The following is a 23222-nucleotide window of genomic DNA, read 5'->3' on the forward strand; positions in this document are numbered from 1 at the left end:
ACACAGGATTTCTGTTGGTGCATATCATAACCCATTCCTTTTTCTCTACATAATAATCAACACACATTTACAAAGATTTACAGCACTGCATTGTGGGAGATGGGAGTGCCCGTCGGGATATGCTGTTGCCAGGCAACAAGAAGGAAGAGGTAATGCTAGTTGTTAGTTTCTAAAATGAGACTCGGGTAGAAAGCGTGGGGACTGGAAGGGGAGGGTGGAGGCAATGTACACGAGGTAAATCAGGGATTTTACAAGCTTACAGGAAAGATTTCATTTTACAATACAGTACTGAGTGAAAATTTCAACTGCAATCATTTATTGGACCTTCTTGTACACTTTTAAGGCATCAGGCGTGATGCTGCGACAAAGACAGGGCATTAAAACCAAAAAACAACACCTCAAAGAAAATATTGCATACATAAAAAAGTGATAAAGTGACCACGGTGTCAAAGAACATCACCTTCACCGTGTCTGGTTTTCAGCTCATACATACTGCATTTGGTCGGAGACAGGGAGATCTGTTCCTTATTCACTGCTGGAATAGGGCTGAGATTTTTGGGTAGGATTGACATCATCCAAAAAACACTAGACAATTCAGTAGGATGTGGGCGGCTGTGAGCTGCTGTTGTCATGGTGATGTGATGGGGTAGGGGGGTGGAATGTTAGAATTATGAGGTCCCACCAGTCAAAACTTCAGATTGTCAGTTCTAGGATGGAAGGAGGGAAGGCTGTACATCCAGTCAACACACTCTCACCATCCCCAACCTCTCGTTGGTTGTGTGACTGAGAGGAGTGGTCTCTCGCCTTATTGTCTTCATTCTGTTTTCTTCTCTCCTGGGTGTTGTGAGCTGCTGATGGTGAGGCAGGTCTCTAAACATTGGGTCCTTTGATTGTTCCTGCCTCCTGTAGTCTCGGTGAGGTGTATGCTGATGCAGCCAGACACATCGCAGCCTCGCAGTATCCTGGAAGACCTGCTGGGCCCGCCTTACCCGGGCGACCAGCCTCTCCAGCTGCACCCTGGGGTCCTCTCTCACCAGGCCTTCCATCCCGAGCCACACCATCAACACCAGGTGGTCCTGTGGAGTGAGCATCAGCAAGGGAGACTCATGTAAACAATGGAAAACCCTCTGTGGTCCTCGGTTACACATGTCTGCAGTATGCGTGCATATATTTAAGTTGTAGTGTGGAGTGTGTTTTCCACTATTTGAAATTAGAGTATACTGTTGCAATCCTATTACATTCTCATTCAAGAGCATCTGTTAAATGACTGGAGTTAATGATGCCTTTAAAATGCCTTTCAGCTTTCCTGTGGCAAGAGCTCTAATGCCAAGTCCTTCAGTCTATTATTGCCCCTTTCTTCTTCATTATTTTGTATCCACTCATTTTTTTTATGCATGTTTAAAAGTAAAGAAAAACAAAAATAATCTTTGTGCTCAGAGGTCCAAATGTTGGTTGCATGAATGAAAAATAGTGTGAGTGACATATCCTACTGGGAATCTCATTTCATTTATGGCACAAAATTGTAGAGATATGTATGCTTAACTATGGGTGAGAGTGCTTTAAATAACTATGGTAAATGGTCATCCAACCACCTCAGGATATATGTTTGAATCTGCTGGTACGGTAATCTGAGCTGAATCCACTAAAAACCTGTTTGCATTGATTGGGACACAAAAATGGCAGTGCAGCGCTGAGGTTGCAAATGATTGTCATATTTTGGCTAAAAAGTGTTTTTATGTTGCACGTTTTTATATAATTTTATTTATCATTAGAAAACGAATCACACCACAATCACAACTATGTGATGAAATTATGTGATGACTTGCTGTTTGCCTTGTTCCAAAAAAGTTGCAGACCTGTTAAGAACTTTTTTATAGGAAAACTGATATATGTATAAATGTGTATTGTTTCTCTGATTGGTGGTATGTCTATCCAATTGCATGTATTTGTACACCAAACTCATAACTGAAAATGAGACTCAATTGTAGGAACTGTCTGCCTAAGGCTTTACATGTAGAAGACACTGGCCAATCACATGTCATGTCATTTTACAGAGCCCCTAAAGGGACATTGCAAAGTATGTTGTGTGCATGAGATAATATCTGGTGCTCACAAGAAACTACATGAATTTTTACAAGATTTCTTCTACTCACTGGTGACAGGCAGACAGCCAAGTCTTGTGTGGACATTAATGTAAAAGAGTTAGTTGGGCTGTATTTTTATCTTGGACTTAACTATAAGGACATTAAAAGCTTGTGAATTGTCACAGTAATATAATCTTGTGTGCACCGGATACACCAGCACTGTATTAATTTTTTTAGCTTTGACTTGTTATGATGGATGAGTTTTAACAATTTAATAAATGTGCACAAGATGTGAACACATACTCCACATGTTAAATCCTAATCCTATGTGAAAGAAGTTCATAAAAAATGGTTGACCTTGTATTCCTGGGGGTCCTGGTGGTCCTGGGTGAGGTTTGCCTGGATCTCCCCTCTCTCCCTTTAGCCCTCGCTTTCCTGTAGAACACAAACAAATAGCATCAGATGCTAACTACAAAGGTTTACTACCTACCATACACCACTGAAACCTTTTATTTTTACCTTTTAACCCTGTGTTTCCAATCTGCCCAGGTGCTCCAATTATACCAGGGATACCACGGGCTCCAGGTAAGCCATGTGGACCCTGAGGGCCAGGTGACCCTGGAGGCCCGGGAGGTCCAGGAGGTCCCATTACACCTGCACCACCAAGCACAGCCCTCTTGGCGCTCACTGCCACTGCTGCGAGCCGCTCTGTAACAGAGAGACAGCATCATCATTTTGATTAAATGACCTTTGATGGTGAGCAGCTGATTGCTGAGGAGATGAAAGTAGTTTGGGGGAAATGAGCTAATCCAATCTCCACTATGGACATCAAAGGTGAATATTCCAGTCTAGACACTCACCCTGCAACATCTTCAGCACCACTTCAACAATATGCTGGTCAGATGGATCCCGTCCCTGGAGAGAGGAAGAGTACACTGAGCATTGTAACCACAACAAACTTAACCAAGCATGATCAGGAGTTAACTGGACTCACCGGTGCCCCCTGGATGCCCGGCATGCCGGGTACTCCTCGCTCTCCATTGAGTCCCCTGGGACCTGGCAGTCCTGGTGGTCCCTGGTCTCCTGGTTTACCAGGGTCTCCAGTGGGACCATTGTGTCCGCCGTCACCCCTTATTCCTTGCTGTAAAGAGATGCGAATCAAATAAATGTGAATAAAAAAAATAGAAGGTAACAAAGAAAAGTGAAAATCCACAATCATCACATTTCCTCATAGTATGATTCTCACCTGTCCTTTGGGCCCCGGTTCGCCAGACAAACCCTGTCAAAGCAGAGACAGACAGTCATTTTCACAGACATCATTCCCATCCATCACTTGTGCCTCTGAGGCACTCATTGAACAATAATTCACAAAGGAATATTGTAAATGAACGGCTAAAAATGTGGCTTCAAAGAGCCAGCATGTATCATTGCTTCGGTGTCATGTAGCTTACTTGCCATCTGGATTATTACAGGGATTTGTATGCAAATTCAAAAACAGACCCTCTTCTCCTTCTTAACTTTCTAACATTTGCTGCTATATATCACTCTGTTTTGATGCATTCATAAACATATATTACAACCTTCTTATATAAAGTCTGAAAGTTTGAGTATTTTTGCAGCACACAAAAAAGTTTGAAAACAGCTTTGAGGGTTGTGCTGTTTACCTTTTCACCTTTCTCACCAGCCAATCCCTCAACGCCAGGATCGCCCTAAGAGCGACAGAGAAGAAGCACATAAGTAAACATGAAAACACCACAGCTGGGAGTCCAACATGAAAGAGGAGCAGTGCTACTACTTACAATGTCCCCCTTTGACCCAACTTTTCCTTGGAAGCCCTGGGAGGAGAGATGAGAAGAGTACATGCACATGTGGTCAAATACTACAATATATTATCCTTATGAAATAAATATTGATAGAAGAAGTGACACCAGAGATTACAAAGTAAGAAGAATGTTGTCTCATCTCTAAAACAAGGCAGATGAGGATACTTAGATTATCATTTATATTGCTTATTTATGTTTCTTGACTCATTCAGTGTTTTCTGGTGGATTCATTTCACTTCTATTCATGAGTAAACACTGCCCCCATTGGGGATGTCTCTGTAACTGCATGATATAAAGTGCACACAAACCTTGTCTCCCTTAGTTCCACTGAGACCTTGTGCACCTGGGACACCAATGGGGCCTCTCTCTCCTTTGCCACCCTGTTAGAAGATGATACAAATGCTGTCAAATGCACATACCAGCATCAGCTAAAAATACTTCCCAAGACGCAGAATAGGTCTTACAGGTTTGCCGACAGCTCCCTGTGGCCCCACTGCTCCCCGCTGGCCTCTGTCCCCCTTGGGTCCAGGGACTCCTTCCATACCAGCCTCACCAGGAAGACCAGGCTCACCCTAAGAGGAAGGCACAAAACACAATGATATCACATTCACCCTATGAGCTTGCAGCACATAAAAGAAAGTTGTGTAACTGTTTACCAGAGGTCCAGGAGCTCCGGACATGCCAGCATGACCTCTTGGTCCACCTTCTCCCTAAAAAACAAGGATTAACAAAAACAAGGTTAAAAGAAAATGATAACTAGAAACAATGCCTACATCTGTATTAAACATGAGATACCTTATCTCCAGGTCCTCCCTTTGCTCCTGGGCTGCCAGGTAGTCCCTGCAGAAGGAATGCACAATACTCAAAACAATGCACGAGGGCATCTGTGACAACATGGAAAAAAAATGTAAAGGTGTAAAGGTTTTTTCCACTGCAGGAACCAACAGGCTGTGTTGTGTGTGCTTCTCAACTGATGCAACTGATAATATAAAAAAGAAGTGAGGCAAAAAGCAGAGAAAAATGGAAATGAAGGATTTGCTGCCATATTATGCTTCTGTGAGTAAAACACAAGGCTGAATGGACTGATACTAGGGGGTCAGTTCTGGTAAACCTGCCCTTAGTTCCTGCAGAGTAAAACACCACTTTTGTAGGTGCCTTATATACTACTACTACTACTACTACTACTACTACTACTAATAATAATAATAATAATAATAATAATAATAATAATAATATGGCCCAGTGAATGACTTGTGCCTTGCAGTGTGTCTAGGATGGTGCATTACTGTAAGGGATAAAGCAAGTTAAGTTATGGTGTCTGCAGCAGTCTTAGTGTCACCGCAATGACCACAAAGCAAAGTGTGCATCTCATGCTCCATTACCCCTTAGTCAGAATGTCGCACACACAAACGCACACACTGTGTAGACCCAGTGGTCTGATTGTGATAAATCGCTTGCGGTGGGAGGGAGAATGCTATTTCAAGGTGGTTTATATTCTAAAACAGCTTGGGTCATGGGGTCACTGTTAACCTGGATGACTGCCCAGAAAACAAAGCACACCAAAATTTACAGGCTGCTTCACGCTGGTTTCTCCTAGCTTTGTTAAATAGAAGGGGAGAACAGATTGCCCTCACTACGTGTTCTGAGTGACAATAAGCATTTACTGATGCAAATGGGTTTGTGCTTTCAGCGGCATAGCTGAACAATCCTCAGTCAGATTCCCCCCACCCAGCACCAAGATCACTCACAGCAGCTCCCTGAGGACCAGGAGGACCAGGCATCCCAGCTTGCCCAGGGCCGCCCTGCATAAAAGAAAGCAGAAAAACTAATAAATTGCCATCTTTTTGCTAAGATTGAAGTTTCTCATTATTATCACGGCTGGCACACACACTCACCTTGATTCCAGGAATGCCAGGTGTGCCATCTTTTCCATCAATACCCGGCAGACCCTGAAAAAGCGAGCAGATGAGTCAGTGGACTTAATTTGGCACACACTCTGAGTAGCTCAGCAACAGTGCAGCACACAAACAAAAGTGCGTCCACTCACATTCTCTCCTTTTTTGCCAACTGCACCCTGTGGGCCCTGGATACCAATGCTGCCCTGCGAAAGATAACCAAATCATATTCAGTGTGTTTACACTGAACATCAGGATCGCTGCCCCCATTCAAGTTCTGAAGAGTGTTTCATCTTCCTTTTTTTTTGCTTTCAACATGCCACTGCTTTGACAATATTCACCCACTTTGTCTCCCTTGTCTCCTGGCTCTCCAGGGGGTCCCTGAGGTCCCTCCTCACCCTGCAAAAAAAGGGAGAAATTTATAGTAGCTGAATTATATGTGTTTTCTATGAATAGTTTTACAGTTTGTGAGTCTTGGTATGTATGTGTGTGTTCTTACAGGAGGCCCAGGAATTCCTACAGGTCCGTTGATGCCCTTGTAACCACGAGGGCCCTGTGGGAAAACAACAAAGCCCCATCAGTCACCCCAGATCAGGGAGGATGCTAAGTTGGAGTTGCCCACCATTCATTGTGATAAAGGGATAATTAGCGCTTAACTCACTTCACTAATGGGTGCTGCACAGAGAGCCAGCCACTCTTGCTTTGGCACTAAGCCGGGGTGCTAACTTGGCTAACACGGCTAATGTTAACAATAAGACGGATGGCTACAGTGGATCATTAACTACAGATGGAGGCACCGTGGACCCAGACAACCCCAACTCATTAGAAAAGGAGAGAGATTTGTGTTAGCATCATTTCCATATGTCCCCATTGCGGGTAATGGATGATGTTTGTATAGTGAGGGCAAGTCTGACTGTGCCTCCTTTGGTGCACATCTAAGAATGAGAGCAGCTGTGTGCCCCAAGAAACAAAACAGTAAGACCCTAAGTGAATGTGATGAAAGAAATGTGCTACTCACTGCCTCTCCTTTAGGACCCATCATTCCTGGATAACCCCTCAGACCAATTGGACCCTATAAATGAGGACACAACAAGAGACTGGACTCAGACACAGCAATAGAAAATTAGTGTAACTGCACTGCAAAATGGTAAATTCATACCGGAGGTCCTGGGATGCCCTGTTCCCCAGATATGCCTACTTCTCCCTTTGTACCCTGGTGAAAAAAAGAGAAAGAGCAATTATGTTTATGTGGGGCTTAACTCTGCAACGACCTTCTTGCTCATTAGCATATTTAAAACATCTCATTTTCAGATGAGTGCAAAGTGTGCCCCAAGAAACTTTGAGCTGGAGAGGAAATCTAGCTGAAACCAATGATGGTCGCTTTTGATGCCCAAGCTGATGTTCCATAAGGCTGTTGTTGTTTATATATTTTCCTTGAGGTATATTTTATCTTCATCAACTTAACAACAACGTGCTCCAGAAACACAGCTATCCTGACATGACAGGTTTTAAATGCTCACGACATAGGCAAATATGAAATATTTGCATTTAATCACAGTCACAGAATGTCTCTCTGGTACTTTTGTTTTATTTTACCATAGTATTATTTACTAATAATGATAATATTTTGCTTTTCAAGTCTCCCAAGGAGGTCAGTGACCTTAATCTGTGAGTTGTAGAACTACAAACAGAGCTAAACTAGCTGTCACTCAAATTCTCTGCTCTAAACTTTAATAAACATCCACCCTTCCCCCAAATCAGACAATTCTTTTATGTACAAATACTATACCTTTCCGGTTCTGGTTCTGGTTTATCAGCATTAGCAGCCTTTTTTCACTTTTCAGCCATTTCAGGTGTGTGTAGTTATGGTCAGGTTTAGTCTTTGGTATTACATGGTCATCAGTAATACAGTATGTGAAAACTAGTGCACGTTTCCACAGTCTATATAGCTAGTAGTGATGTAAACAGCTCCTGCAGGTGGTCCTTCAGAGGAGGGAAAGAGAGAGCACCACCGCAGTTCAACCTTGACTCAGGGCAGGTCTTCTAAAACGCTGGTCAGACTAGGAGGAGCAGTTACTTGGTGCTTTGAGTGTTTTGAGCATCTAAGCGCTGCCAGAAGGCTCCTTGTGTGGGAAGATCAGAGGCTAATTCCTGGGGCTTGGCTAGCCGCTCCCATGAAGCCAACAGAGTGCTCATTAGCTCTGCTTAATACAGCGAGGTGAGAGGGCTGTGCGAACCCTGACTCTCTCATCCACCCCTTCATGTACCTGGCTCCTCACCACCCCTTTCATCTGGCTTGCTGCATGCTGACTCCAGGGCCAGGCCTGACTAATCGCAGCCAGATTAGTGCCAGTCATGTGCCTCAGGGGGCTTCATTAGAGCTAATCCTTGCCTATTCTGGTTCTGAATGCTAGGTTAGTGTGCAAGACTACACAACATGTACATGCATGGTTGTTTTAGTGCATTTGTGCATCTTACCAATTTTCCTATGCTTCCAGACTCTCCAAGAACACCAGCACGACCTTTGTGTCCCTGGAGGGCAACAATAAGATGGTTTGTTGTCAAAACAAATTTAAAACACAAATAATTATTGAAGTGAACAGACAGGTGACTCACCTTGACCCCCTGCAGTCCCTGGGGACCTTTGGGTCCAGGTGGACAGTTAAGGGGACACTGTTGTACAGAAAAAGAAACACATGGATTATGAAAAGCCAAGTTGTGTCAAAACAGATTTACAAGAAGGGTGGTGCCCTGAGATCTTACCTGGAAGTCTGCACTACCTTCTTCTCCAACAATGAATTTGCCTGGAGGACCCTAGGCAGACAGATAGATGCATGGATGAGGAGTGTCACCTGGTCACAGTTGGCAGACAGTCGTCTCTTCTTCCCTGAGCTGAGCAAGCACTCTTTCTTTCTCTCCATCTATTTCCCCCTCCATTTTTCTTTCTCTGTGTTTATAGATTGAGTTAGAAAGTAAAGTATCTCTATAGGGGCTGATGTATTTCTGCTACAGTCAGATGAGACAGCCCACTGATCTAATGGGGGTTTATTTACCCTAGGACAGCACTAAAGCTAAACAAATACACTCCCCTGGGCTGGGAACATCACTCTCAATGAAGACAACCCGACCACCCCCCACCCCTTCCTGGAATCAGTCAGAGATGCACACAGGAGAGTACATACATAGACTTAAAAGCAAACCTCTCAAAACTGTTTCAGTGTCTTACCACTTACAGTCTGTGGGGACCTGTTCAAGCAACACTGAGCTCTGGCTGTGCTGGGTGTTTTGTTATCATAAAGTGCACTAAAAAAAAAACGCAATACCTGCTGCTGAATAGACATGACGTTAGCAGTTTGTCACAGCCTTTTTTTCTCCCGTGATCACAATCAGTCCCAATTAGACTGACGGAACGGACAGAACTACCGGTACACTAAATCTCACCAGTCTCACTGAAAAGTCTAAATATTACATTCTCTTACTGTGGATCAGATGAGCAGGTGCATGTAACATTGTTCAAATAGTCAGGATATTAGGACATTATATATCAAATTATTATATTAAATTATATATCAAATTATATTATTTGATTATTACATTTGACACATTTTATTTGTACACCAAGGTCTACACATAATGTACTGGTAGTATATCATATACTGTATATCCATCCAGTTTTAGAGTTTGAAGAGAAACCTGAGAGCTGTATAATGAAAATCTTGATTGTACACTCACTGGTTTGCCAGGTGGTCCAGGAAGTCCTGGAGGTCCAGGTGGTCCCATCAGACCCTAAGAAATAAAGAGGAAAAAATGTGGATGAACAGCAAATGCAACAATGCTGATAGCATTGTTTATAAAACAGTCAGTGTCCCACCTTTGGTCCAGTGGCTCCCATTTCACCAGGAAGTCCAATTGGCCCTGGAGCACCCTAAACAGAGCATGACACAGTCAATTTGTGCAAAAGTGAAATTAATATGTACATATCACACCAGCTGTTAATGATTTCCACACCTCAAAGCAACATCATTAAGAGATGAAAGCATATCTGTTTAAAAAACCATTCAAGCTACTTACAGCCAGACCCGCAAGGCCAGTTCCCTGTGTGGACAAAAGGGGACAAGGGGTTAAACTACTGTATCACAAGTAGAACCAATCCATCAGCATTTTAATTAATGTGTGAGATGCCAATTAATTACAAATGCAGTAATTTAGTAAAGCGTGTGTACATTGTCAGTGCAGGTTAAACAGTATTCAGGTGAACAAAGACACAGAACACATCAGTTTGTGTTGGGCTGTATGTTTGGCTAGGAATTAATTATAAATAAAGTAATTAGGAGAGTGCAGGAAGAACAGCCCACGGGGCAGGATCTCCTGTCTGTAAGACTGCTGGGTGTACAGCAGAGCCTCCAAAGAGGACAACTCTTAATTGTAAACAAAGGATTAACTAATAGGGCTGCATTCAAGCATGATATTGGGTGACTCTGGATGTTTACATATGTGCTGGAGGATGCGTGTGATAGACGGACACGTAGCTCCATCTAGTGGTGTGACATTGAGTAAGCAGGTGTTATTGCTCTTATTGTGTTTGATGATAATTTGGGATTAACAGAAATGGTGGAGTTATTAAGGATTGTGCATTGAAAATCAGGCTCCTGTCAGCTGTAGGAAGCATATGCCACATCTGGGGAAAGTGAGCCTAAAATGGGCCACAGCTGGTCATGCATTCAGGCATGACAAAGCAGGGACTCTGGAGGTTGCCTTATTAGAGCAGCTGGGTTACAATATGTTTGTGAGGAAGCTTCAAACTATGCCCGAATCAGACAGTCATAACTCATTTTATAATCATGACAACCTGATGAGGGCATTTTTATTCAGGTATACACTACCGTTCAAAAGTTTGGGCTCACCAGGCCAGTTCTACAGCTTCTCTGATCAGCATAACCGTTCAGCTGTGCTAACATAATTTCACAGGAGTTTTCTAATCGTCAATTAGCCTTTTTAACATGATTAGCTAACACAATGTACCATTAGAACACAGGAGTGATGGTTGCTGGAAAAGGGCCTCTGTATACCTTTGTATATATTCCATTAAAAATCAGCCTTTTCTCACATTTACCACATTAACAATGTCTAGACTGTATGTCTGATTATTTTAATGTTATCTTCATTGTAAAAAATGTATTAAAAAATAAGTGACCACAAACTTTTAAATGGTATAGTGTACATCATTTTCTATAATTTAAACAAATTTAACAAGTAAGTACGTAACGAGTAGTTACTACTTTCTCTTTGAGTGTATTGATTTTAGTTGTACCAGGAATGATTTTAACAGTAAAATACTAAACATGCAAAATGCAATTATACGTATCTTTTAAAAAGGTAACGTTTCTGTAGAGAACTATTGCCCATCTAATGTAAATAAGGCTAAGTAAATAATAAAAAGCTAATTATCATACAACACAATTCTAAAACATCACAAACCTCTCATATACATTTATTTTTAAAGTAAAAAACCTGGCTGTATTTATTTATGGAATGTGTTATAATGCAGTTTTATGAGAGTATGTTTTATCAGTGAGCTGCTTTGTTAAGATTAAAATGTTCTTTCTATAAGTTGTTCTCAGAAAACCACATAACAGGCCTTCTTTCTCTCTGGCTCTACCTCTACATCTCTTATCAAACATTTTGTGTGTTGTGTGTTGCACCCTTTAGTATAGCAAACATTTCATAGATAATATAATGGTATAACTATATAAACTTACAGGTGGTCCGGGCTCACCACTTGGACCTGGTTGACCCTGCAGAGAAAAGAAACAACAACTAGAGGTTACATTTGTGAATGTTACATACAAACACATGATGACAATATCTGCAGAGAATGCAGATATAAGGAGTACTGTAAGGACTAGTTCAGCCACCAAAACCACAGGTCAGCAGCAGGCAGCAGGTGAAGGTTTGGACACTTGCCTTTGGACCGGGGTTCCCTAAGGGACCTCGATCACCCTTTGCTCCAATCAAACCCTGGAGACACAAAGAAAGATAATGTTATGTTTATATGAGATCGAGGCTGGAACATTCAAAAGCTGTCAAAAAGGAAGTTAGCAGAGGCCACATGTGACTGGAATTCACCTTAGAGTGAGATCATTCTCACATTTGATCGAAGTTGACACTGTTCTTGTAAGTAATTAGGAAACAAACCTGAGATTCGGATTCCAGGCCAGATTACTGGTTAAATCTCTGAGGAATGTTGTGTGTGTGTGTTAGCATGTGACCATTTGGGATTGACACCAAATCTCCCTGTCAGTCAGACTGTGGCAGTAATTACCAGTAGCAGTATAGATGTTCTTTTTCCAACTCAGCTGTTTTTACATTAAATCATAAAGGAAGCATACATCACGCCCCTCACAACAGTCAGTTTACTTACATCAATGCCGTTCTCCCCTGCTGGTCCATCAGGACCTGGCTCACCGGGCTCTCCCTTTTGCCCCTACAGTAAACACACAGCATTTTCATATAGAAAACCAGGTCTAGATAAATTTAAATGTTAACACTGCTGCAATACTGTCTATTAAAAAGTACAGTACAAACTTACTGGTGGCCCAGGTGGGCCTGGAGGTCCTTTGTCTCCCTGCAGAGTGCAGAGCAGACATGTTAACATTACAGTTTGATCTCTCATCCACATGTACATTATGCATCACTGTGCCCAAAATTATTGTAACAGTTTCAACCATTTCCATATAATAAAAAAACATACTAAATACTAAACATAAACACAGATAAGACAATGTCATTAACACTATACAGAGCATTAAAAAATTGGATGAAGCTGTCATGCATGTTTTTGCATTTTTCTAGCACTAATTTCAGCTAGGAGTATTAACAGGCCTAAAAAATATATAAAGATAAAAATTGAATGCAGGATAGTTTCCTGCCCCACCAGCTCAGCTGGTTCCATTTCCTACATATTTATACAGCCTGCCTGCTGTTAACCATTCCAATAACTCACATGTATCACATTACTGTGACACAAACTCAAGAGGGTCCCTTCTCAAAGACCCCTCTCTCTGCTGGGAACAGAGCCCTTTTGTGAAAGTGTGTTTTCATTAACAGCACTCTCTGCTGGTAAGACTCCAGTACTGTGGAGTGGTGCAGGGTTTTTTGGTATTTCTTCTGCACAATGAGGAGCTTTGTAAAAAGACCTGTTGGGCAAACCTGTGTGGATACTCACATCAATGCCATCTGACCCGGGAGTGCCAGAGGGGCCTGGTAGACCTGGCTGGCCCTGAGGTCCAGGTGGACCCCTCTGAAAACACAAGCAGAGAGAATAACTGTTTAAACATATTTGAATATAATACTAACAACATTAATACACAGTGAGAGTGTAGGCTAAATCATTTTTACATTAGATTTCTAGAAAAAAAATGCACATCCAGTTATATTATTGTACAGATTTACAAATAAATAAATATGATTGATTGATTGATGAGATAATAAAAATGCCTGATATATGAGGCATGAAATGACAGTAATTCTGATTTATTGTTGTGGCTGTGTAGCTAGTAAATGTATTATTAAAGACATTAATTATCTAAACTACATCTAATTAATATGAGGATTACTGCATCGTGAGGGTAAACACCCATTGACTTTTTCCATAGAGAGTGAAAGCATCATAATATAACAGAGAACCAAGTTTTTGGTTCAGATAAAATTGGTGTATCAGAGGGCTAATAACAAAGGAGGAATGTGGGAGGAGGGGTCATGAGACTGGCACTGTTTACCCCCACCTCAACCCCTTCTCTCTCCTTCAATTCTTATCTCGATGCATCAGTCAGTCCATCACATCATAAAAAGCCTTAATCCAAACTTTGAAATCTTCAAGTGTTAAACAGAATAATCCTTCAAAGAGAAAACTGTTGCAAGTCCAGAAGATAACAAGGAGGTGTCTGTTTGAACAGAGGGTTTCACGCAGCTCAGTGGACAAACTTTGTGTCTGTGTGTCTCAGTGCATGCTGATTCTTATCTGTCTGCTAAGGTTCCTCTTGAAAAAAAAGAAAATCACAATTTTCTTCCCTTTTTAGATAAAATAAACAGTCCTCTTGGCAAAAAAAGGAAGAAACCAAACCAATGAGAAATCCTTCAAAGGAGCTCCTTAGTAAAAAAGAGATAAGAGTCCACGCACAATAAGGATGATAATCCACAAAAGATAGTCCAGTTTTGTCTTTTCTTTTTCCATTTATGCTATAAAGTCTGGTGGTCACTACACAGAGATCCCCAGTATTTTCATCATTTTAAACACCACAAAAGCTCTATACATCATTACATCCAGATATCCAGAACCCACCGGCTCTTTCTGGAGGGCCCTTTAAAAACCCCTGAATAAGAGAGTAAAGCCTGAGCCAAGCAGGTCTCGACCTTCCGTGTCCACTCACCACTTGGGCCAGAGCCAGGCAGAAGGTCTGCAGTACAACCCAGGTCTTCAGCAAGGCAGAGAGAGCAGCCATGGTCCCTCTCTCCCCTGTGTGTCTCTCCTCGGTTCGACAAATCCTCACTTCTTGCTCCTCTTTCTGCTCCCTTACACCTCTCCAGGCCGGCACAGTACGGAGCTGGTGGAGCAAAGCTGTCTATGTGCACAACCCAAAAAAAAAAAAAAAAAACACTCAGAGAGGTGAGAGAGGGGAGAGGGGTGGATGGATGAGGAGGGTGGGGAAGGGAAAGGGGTGTAATCCTGCCCCCACTGTTGGCCCCTGAGAGCAGAAGAAAATTTCCCTATGAACAGTGTGGAAAACACACATTCATTCCATGTATTACACAGTATCAACAGTGAGTGTTTGCTTCAGATTTTGGGGGGCAAAGGCAAAGCTATGCCCTGTTTCTGTCACTGTAATTGGACGCTGAGTGAATAATGAATATTTTATGTTAAGTTATGAGAACGGGTTGGGCAGAGCAGCTCAAGCTCCTCCCAAATTTGAGGTAGCGGACCAATAAGTGTGAAGCCAGCTGTGAAATACTTAATCACAAGTATTTCAACAATTTTGCTCCCTTTTTTGTGTCTTTCTGGAAATATGTCATGGTGCTGCTTTTGTTGTTGTTGTTTTGGTTTTTTAATCCTCTCACACATTGGTAGTGTACATTATAATAGTTTATATCCAGTAGAAATCTTTGTTTGCAAGTGGAAGCATATAAGTGAAATATTCAAGCAATATTAGACATCATTTATTAATACATTTTGTCAACACAACAACTGTGCATAAAAAATGATTCACAGCAAATAAGGCTCCCTCATCCCCAAATTGAGTCATTTACTGACATCTAGTGGTCATTTTACAGACTGCACATTAGTTTCCACAGTAATCCAAAGTGGCTCTCTCAAAGGCGAGTAAACAAAACTCATGGAGATGCAGAAAAATGACCTAATAGTGACCCCTATTGTACAAAGATCACATTACACCAAAGAGAGCATTTGCCTCTGTGTCCACTAGATGGCAGCAAATCCACACTAACAGACACCGCTCTGCAGGGTATAGTTCCAGTTGCTATGGAGGCCTTCACTGCAACAACTGAGCCATCCATTTGTTGTCCTCAATGATAATAAAGACAATTCCGAGGATGCTGAGAGGACTAAATTGAGATCTATTGCACACCGCAGGGAATCTCAGTAGACCCCTATAAACAACACATGTGGAGGCTTCTGTGCTGTATTTGTTTTGCACATTTTCACTTGTGTATTTATCACTCACTAAATCAAAATTAATTGTTATTGCCTTTTCCATACTGGGATGAAAGGATTAAATATGAACTATTTTCTAGTGATAGCTATTAAACACAACAATTAGTGAAACAATTAATGAAAGTGAAAATGCAGTATACAATCTGACACAGGTTCTGCCTTCATTTTATACGGATGACAAACACACACACGCACACACGCACACAAGGTGTTCCTGATTGTTCTAGTGCAGCTTTCCGGACAACAAAATTAAACCATAGAATTCAACACAGAAAATTAAATAGTTCAACTAAATTCCAAGGTCAGCAATGGATGCAAGATTTTAGTTGATTAACATACTGATGCTGACCATTTATTATGATGTTGCTGCTGTGGGTAAAAGTAGCACCAAATCTGTGTTTTGCAAAAGCCTTTGTTAACAGCCTTCTAATTCATTGTGCTCTAGTGAACTGTGGAGTGTTTGCCTCGATGCCACTTCTCCAACAAATGCATTTCAAAAGAGACAATGTCAGCACAGTTCTACAAATCCAAATGACTAAATATTATTTTCTTGTAATCCTTATGAGTCACTTCCCTGAAGTGGGTGACCATTGCACCATGAAGGAAGATGCTTGGTTTAAACAGTTTGAAGATGTATATAACTGATCCAAGAATTAAAAAGTGATTGAAGATGAGTCTGTGAATATAAGCCATGAGACATGCAAGCTCACTTGTTTTTTATAATCAAATCAGTGTTTTACCTTTTATATGGGAATGTAGCATTTTTATTAAAAAAGGACTATATTATAAAACAATTAGCAGTCCTGAGAATTTGTTAAAAACCTTTTGCAATTAACATCAGCTATTTTTTTTTTAAATTATAATTATGATTTTGCTATAATCAACAGCTCAGAAACATTTATTTATTTATTATTTTGTTAACTATCACATGTGAAGGTTCTTAGCTAGCATATATCTCATGTGATTATTCTGTACAAAAATACTAACAATTTTAAACCTACGGAACATTTGGCTCCCCCATCTGGCAGTGAGAATAATCACATAAACTATCAAGGTGTATGATCTTCTACAAACAGCAGACAACAGAATCTAGCTTGTCTGACATCATCTTTAGTGTTTTTGGTTTACTGGAAGATAATAACCTACTGGGGCCCTAAATGAACATCACCTTACTGCCTTTGGACAGGTTGGAGCAGGTTATGAAGTTTTCATTTACTCTACCTGAATAATGGCTTATTGTCTTGAAACTGTGAACTGAACATACACCTGGGACTCAGATTGATAGCTTTCTTTTTAAGGCTGCAATCCTTCCTTTTTAATCAACAGAAACATTTGTTGGACAGTTTGGATGTTTTTCCACCTAAAGTTCTGGCATACTTCTAGACACTGTAGTCTACTCTATCACTTTAGGTGCACCTTTAGGACACAAATGTCTCAGAATACAGAACACATGTTAAACTCTGGCATACTGACAAATACAGAGAATAGATGTTGATAGTAGATGACAGAGTTATTGTAAACTACACATTTATATTTTTATAAATACATAAATTCCTGCACTATGGCTCAAAAGTATTCTACTGTTATAGTCTGTATAACTTTTTCAATTTCATTTCACCTAGTGAGCATAAACAGTCTTTTATGCAGCTTCCTGATCGAATAAGCCTTGCAAACCACTGCTGCTGTGCTGTTTAGTGATACCGAATCTATTGAAACATAAAACAATATAAAAGACTATGAGAGTGAGCACATCCAACTTCAGAAACACGAGAGATCAAATGCATGGAAACGCATCTGTATCCAAAAATCTGCTGTGCTGATCCTCTCGTGGGTAAAAACTGAAAAAGAATCATCATCCAGTTGTTGTCTTTCTCATTAGAAATAATTCCCCAGCTTCCTCAAACTTTGAAAACAGGCAGGGAAAAACACTGGCCTCTCCCGATTCTCTCAGTCCTTCAGAATCTCTGCCTCTTTTTCCTCCTCAGGGGAATCTCAGGGGAATACAACTTCACTTAAAAGCACGCAATACCATCTTTTTTTTTTCACGGAGAGATGGCACACTTATCACAACTTACTGAGAGATGCATGCCACCCTAATTCAACCATCATCATGTATCCTGTTCTCAAAACAAACATATGTCTGATCTGGCCTCCACACAAAGCAGAGTATGCTCATGAATTTAAACAGCGCCTAATTGAAATATTATGAGCGACCTGGGAGTTTTTGGTTCTGCACTGGTAATCGGCTCTCCAAGCTCACTTTTCCTGAGAAAGATCTGTTTCACACAGACAGACCGTGTCTGCCTGCCTCTGTAAGACGTCTGAGAGAAGGGGAGAATGGAAGTCATCATTAGAGTCTGACTCATGGACAGGAAAACACATACAAACACTCACACATCCACCATGTGACGATGACAGACAGGGTAAATATTATTCTTGAGTGCAGGTGTGAGGAGTAGCGGAGACGTGATAACGGAGGCGGTCATTAAGAACCCTGCTGGGTGTGTGGCCGACCCTGAAGTCTGTGCTGTTTCTGGGAGGAGAGGTGCACACTGACAGCCTGATGATATACAGGCAGAGGACATTAGTTTATCTGCTATGAAACATATTCATTAGAGGCATGAAAATCACTCCAACCAGTTGGAGGTTAAATTATTTCCGACATGTGAAATTATTGAGGAATTTCACAGATGAAAACATGAAGAGATATGATTACGCTGTCAGTCATGAGGCTGAGAGAACAGTCCATTTGAGGGTGTGTGTGAGAGGTATAAATGTTCACATATGATGACAACTTTACACTACTTATAATGACGATCTGAATCCTGGACAATTTAAGTGACATTATTACATTTAGGCACTTCCCCATAGCTTTAACCACCTTTAAAGGCTGAGTTTTGAAGTGTGCTTGCAGAGTCTGCTGTCAGTGAGAGAGTCTGATCCAGGAATCTCACAGAGCCTGGTACCTGAGTTGAACCTGATGTAGTGGCGAGACCCATCTGCACTGTGATAACTGGCCCAGAGACAGAAGCTGACAAAGCGATGACTGCAGCAGAGATTAAAAAAAACACACCGCTTAGCAGCCGTTGACCCCTGTCTGAGCTAGGCGAGGGGTTTCCAGGCAACAAGGCATGGCAAACATTGCATGTCGGACCAAAGCCCGGAACGGTTCTTGACCACTCCGACATTATAGATAAGGAATAACTGGGATCAAAGACAGTCTCATGCTGCAGCTTCTTGCTATTTCCTACTTGCATTGGCCAACATATACAAATATTTCATCCTATGACATTATTATGGTAGCTAGATATTATAGTTGTATCCTCCGCAAGTTTTCCCAGCCTCTTGTGAATTTAAGTACTTGGGCGATGAAAAGCTGTTTTCAGCAAATGTAATTGGAGTAAGATACTGGCCTGTGGAGGTGGTCTGGCATGAACTGATGTGGTCTTTAAATCCTATTTGAGCTCATGGTGTGAGATTTCCAGACTTCAAACATCATAACTAAATAAATAAATAAAACAAACAAACAGTAAATCCATGTTGTCACAATAAATGTGTTGCAGATGTAAACTGGAAACAATCACATTATTTTTATTTAGTGTTTTCTGACTTTTCAGGGATCGCGCTGCCATTTGTGTTACACATTTTGAGGTTAGGCAATTTTAATGTGAAACTTAAAGAAACAGTCTAAAGATTTTCTGGGACGTGCTTGCTTTTTCTATTGCCAGGAGTTAAAGGAGTGATATGACTCCCTCTAACAGATGGTTAGCTTGGCTCAAAGACTGGAAATAGCAGGAAACTCATAGCCTGGCTAGTTCCAATGCTAACACCTATAATCCCAGTGTGGAGTAAACTAATAATAAGAAGAATAATAAGAACTAGAAACAAGCCATGAGTTGATGTGAATGCACCAGCCAGTGCTCCAAACCTTACCAAGAGATCCATTTCTGAACTCAGGTGGTGCCTTGTTTAGCTGTTTAGACCCAAAAACCGATTACTCAGTATTTAATATTAGGGATGGGGCCGATCAGATCCAGTATCGATATCCGGTTCCAATACTAACGCAATTCAGGGTTCTGAAATTTCCGATACAACCTGTGGAGATTTCTGATCCATGAACCATGCCTGTGCTTTATTATTCTGCTCTGCAAACGCAGCACTGAGCAGCACTGTGGCTAACCAAATGTTATTCACAACTATATTCAGTCCAGGGCTGTCAAGTCTCATGCATTGATCATGGTTTTCTGACTTCTTTTTCTGACTTCGTATTTACCTCAGGTTGCCTTTTGGAACATACATTCCTACATATCATACTTGCCTGTAGAGAGGAGTTTATTACAGCCTCATAAAAAAACAGTAATGATAGTAATAATATTAAAGCAAACCAAACTCTTGTACTGGAATAGTAACAGTATCAGCAGATATCCAAATTCAGGTATCAGGATCGGATCGGAAGTGAAAAAATGTGGATGAGTGCATCTCTATTTAAAATACAAGGTGATTTATTAGACCTCTTTTTGTATTTATTAGGAGACTGGACTGAACTCCCCTTGAGCATATGAAGCACTACATTGTTTGTATCTACACTGTTTCCAACAGGCAATCCAAAAACAAGTTCAGTGGTGCAGGTTTGGGCTGTTTTGGATCTGCAGGAAAGACTCCCCTTAAAAAAAAATGAATAAAAAATGTTGTGTTAGGCTGACGACTGTGCACCACAGTCATTTCATTTATGGAATGCTAAATAAATCAAAATAAATCCACACAGAGAGTGATAGCCAATATTTCTGCACCCAAAATGAGCCAAGGCGACCGAACAATGGTGACATACAGTCCAGCTCTGTGCCCCCTGGATGATCCAAAGGAATGACTTAAAGGATTCAGCTGTATCTGCTCAGTTTCAAACATAGTTTTGTATGACAGAAAGGAGGCATTGTCCCACATAGCTTGTGCATCTTTCTTAAGATGAAAGCTGATTTTATGTATCTTTTATTCATCTAGCTGTTCTGTGTGAAAGCCCAGTGTTTTTTATTATTATTACTATTATTTCTCCCACAGCTGCTTGCAAGAACTATCTTCTGCTGGTGCAGAAAGGCAGCAGAGACGGGGAGCAGTCTGCGTTTTTGCTCACACCATGTCCTTGTCTCAACAGACACTCAGTGATTCTCAATGGTGTTGTGATCTTCTAACTTAAAATTGTGCAACAAAAACTTGCACAGTAGTGACTCAGTCTCGCAGGCAACATAGAAAGTATTGCTCACATTCCTCAGGTTTAGCTTGGTCAAACCAACACTTTTTCTCAAACGCACATTTTTGTACCCACAAAAAAAACAGTTTTATGCAAAAGCCATATCCTACGCGTCAAAAAACAACAAATGTATCTTAAAAAGCTTTAAATCAACCAATCTGTCTCATTAGTTCTTACCTAAAAGAAAACACGGGTTTAAGCTTTTACATTAAGTCTGCCAACCCCTAAACACCCCAAGAGGCATTAATAAGGACAGAAGGTTCTGGTTTACTCATCTGGATCCACTACAACTACTTAAATGTGTTTGTCTAACTTTACAAATTGTATGTGTTACTTTGTGATGTGTGATATAAAGCGCCACTGACAAATGAAGCACAGTTGGAGACCATCAAGCTAAAATTGAAAATATTATGTATTGACGATTAGCACCTATGCACACACATTCTCACACAGCCCACCTACTTAAAGCCTCACAGAAATCACATTCAGACTTTCAATGAGCTGAAAACGATCCCATGCTGACACTGTATGACATTTAATTCCTAAGTAGGAGCATTAAACCTGGCTAGTAACCAACGTTCTCCAAACACCACACACACACATCAATTTGCATTCTACCTCTTGAGTAACAACAGATGCTACATGACCAGTTTAATATTGAGCAGCATTTAGGGTTTGACTTTTCCAAAGGGTTTATGGTAATGGAAGTTGAAAAGAATATGCTCTCCACAAATTGAGCAACAGGTCATTTCAGGCAACACGTGACTACAACCCTTTTCTTACTCCGACTTCACCACACATAATAAAAACAAGCGATGTTTAAGTGTAAGATTTTTTTTTTTTATCTGCGAGAGCTCAGGGACAAACATAATGATCCAGGATGAGCATATGGCTGCATCTTCTCTGTTTTTCATCTCTCTCCTTGCAAGTATTTTTTTTTTTTTTTTTACGAAACAGCCCAGCTGTGACATTCCCATCACCCCCCCCCCCGCTCTCATCCAGACTCCGCTGAAGGATTTCATCCCTCAGGCAGATCTTGTGCGATCGGTCTTGTTAGTTTCAAGCTTTAACCCTAACCTATATGCTTTGTGTCCTCTCACACCCCATGTGACTTCTTTCTTTGAACTGTGTGAACTCCATATTCTCACTTTTTTTTCATTTGCGTTATCTCTCCTCTTTTGCTTCATCCATCTCTTTATCTAGCACTCTTTCATTCCTTGTATTTCCTCCCTCTACTCCCAATAACACACAACCTTCAGAGCGCCTCCACAGAGCATTTGTCAATGACATTTTGGACAGCGCTGCCATGCCTTTTTTTTGCTCTAATATTACATGGTTGATTGAAACCCTCTGTGACCAGTGATCCATATTGCAGACATTTTATTTTAACAACTCCCTCCAAATTTAGATGTCCTGAAGACCTGGATGGCTTATCAGGCAATCAGCAGGCCCTGTGTTGTAAAAATTCAAATAATTATAACAATTTAATATATTTTATAATTAAAAGCACTGTAAACAGCAGCTAAGATGTTGGTTCTAGTACTTTCTTGGAGCATTTGATAACCAGGCAAAGAAGCACCACAGTGTACAATGTGCTTTTCTCTCTAAAAGAAAAACTACAAGGTCTAAGGTGGTTTGAAAGTAATGACAGCTGGCAGAAGTAGAATTTGTATTCAAGACATTTATTTGTCCCTGATCTTACAAAAGGATTAGTCATAGGGTGAAAAAACATTTTTATACGATGTTAGAAAGATTTGCAAAATTATTTTCGATCTTCACTGATAAGCTACAACATGCAACACCATGTCAGACCACTGTCATGGCATGAGTCTTTATAGTGAGGTTTTATTATGGGAAACATATAAGTGTATTTGCGTGTTTCAGCTTTCAATTATTTACTTTAATTGCAACCATTTTCTCTCTTTCCTGTACCTACAGCCAAATGCAGACTGACTCACAAACAACCCTGCAATTGAATTCAAAGGCTGAGCTAAAATTGGTGCAAGTCTAAACAGGCCAATGTTGTGTTTTAATGTTGTTAGCTTCCCACCTGATGTCTAAGCCACTTTTTCCAGAGCTGCTGTCATAGCGAGGGAGAGTGCACAGAGCGAATGAGAAAGCACAAACACAGAAAACCACACACTGCCTGTTTTGTCAGTCGGAGGAGTTTTCAGGACTCGGGGGATCACAAGCCCTCCCTCATTACTATCCATCTGTCTAAATGACTCTGCCTCCCTGCTCTGCTGCTGTGGCTCGTCCATTTCCTCCATGAGTTTTTCTTCCTCCAGGTCATACCAACATCCTTCTACCATTCTATAATCACTTCGTTTACAACCACTTATCTGCATGCTTTCCTCTTTTTTCTTCACCCTTTTGCGATTTTTTTTCTCGCTTTCTCTCCACTTTTTTTGCCCTGTCTTTTCTACTCATTCATGCACATGCCTCCTC

General features: G+C 41.0%; 1 protein-coding gene across 1 annotated transcript; it reads right to left on the bottom strand.

The window, feature by feature from the left end:
* Window positions 1–614: 614 nt before the first annotated feature.
* col9a2 (procollagen, type IX, alpha 2) lies at window positions 615–14375 on the bottom strand. The gene is made up of 31 exons (XM_028429552.1): window positions 14232–14375; window positions 13028–13102; window positions 12392–12427; window positions 12224–12286; window positions 11767–11820; window positions 11562–11597; window positions 9874–9897; window positions 9674–9727; window positions 9535–9588; window positions 8566–8616; window positions 8419–8475; window positions 8281–8334; window positions 6962–7015; window positions 6821–6874; window positions 6302–6355; window positions 6148–6201; window positions 5955–6008; window positions 5803–5856; window positions 5656–5709; window positions 4703–4747; window positions 4564–4617; window positions 4372–4479; window positions 4216–4287; window positions 3884–3919; window positions 3749–3793; window positions 3331–3363; window positions 3079–3225; window positions 2945–2999; window positions 2604–2792; window positions 2442–2519; window positions 615–1076 (listed from the first exon to the last, which is right to left on the bottom strand). Exons 1-31 carry the CDS (start codon window positions 14301–14303, stop codon window positions 871–873), a joined length of 2076 nt encoding a protein of 691 aa, XP_028285353.1. The 5' UTR covers window positions 14304–14375; the 3' UTR covers window positions 615–870.
* Window positions 14376–23222: the final 8847 nt, after the last annotated feature.

This window comes from Parambassis ranga, chromosome 2 (genome assembly GCF_900634625.1).
Source record: "Parambassis ranga chromosome 2, fParRan2.1, whole genome shotgun sequence".
Lineage (NCBI taxonomy): Eukaryota > Metazoa > Chordata > Actinopteri > Ambassidae > Parambassis > Parambassis ranga.

Bases quoted from the DNA above. Each gene is read 5' to 3' on its own strand.
- col9a2 (XM_028429552.1), bottom strand. From the start codon at position 14,303: ATGGCTGCTCTCTCTGCCTTGCTGAAGACCTGGGTTGTACTGCAGACC. The intron at 6,202-6,301 runs GTAAGAACACAC...CTTTTTTTGCAG, and splicing joins TAGGAATTCCTGGGCCTCCT to GGTGAGGAGGGACCTCAGGG. The intron at 6,009-6,147 runs GTGGGTGAATAT...TATCTTTCGCAG, and splicing joins CAGGAGACAAGGGAGACAAA to GGCAGCATTGGTATCCAGGG.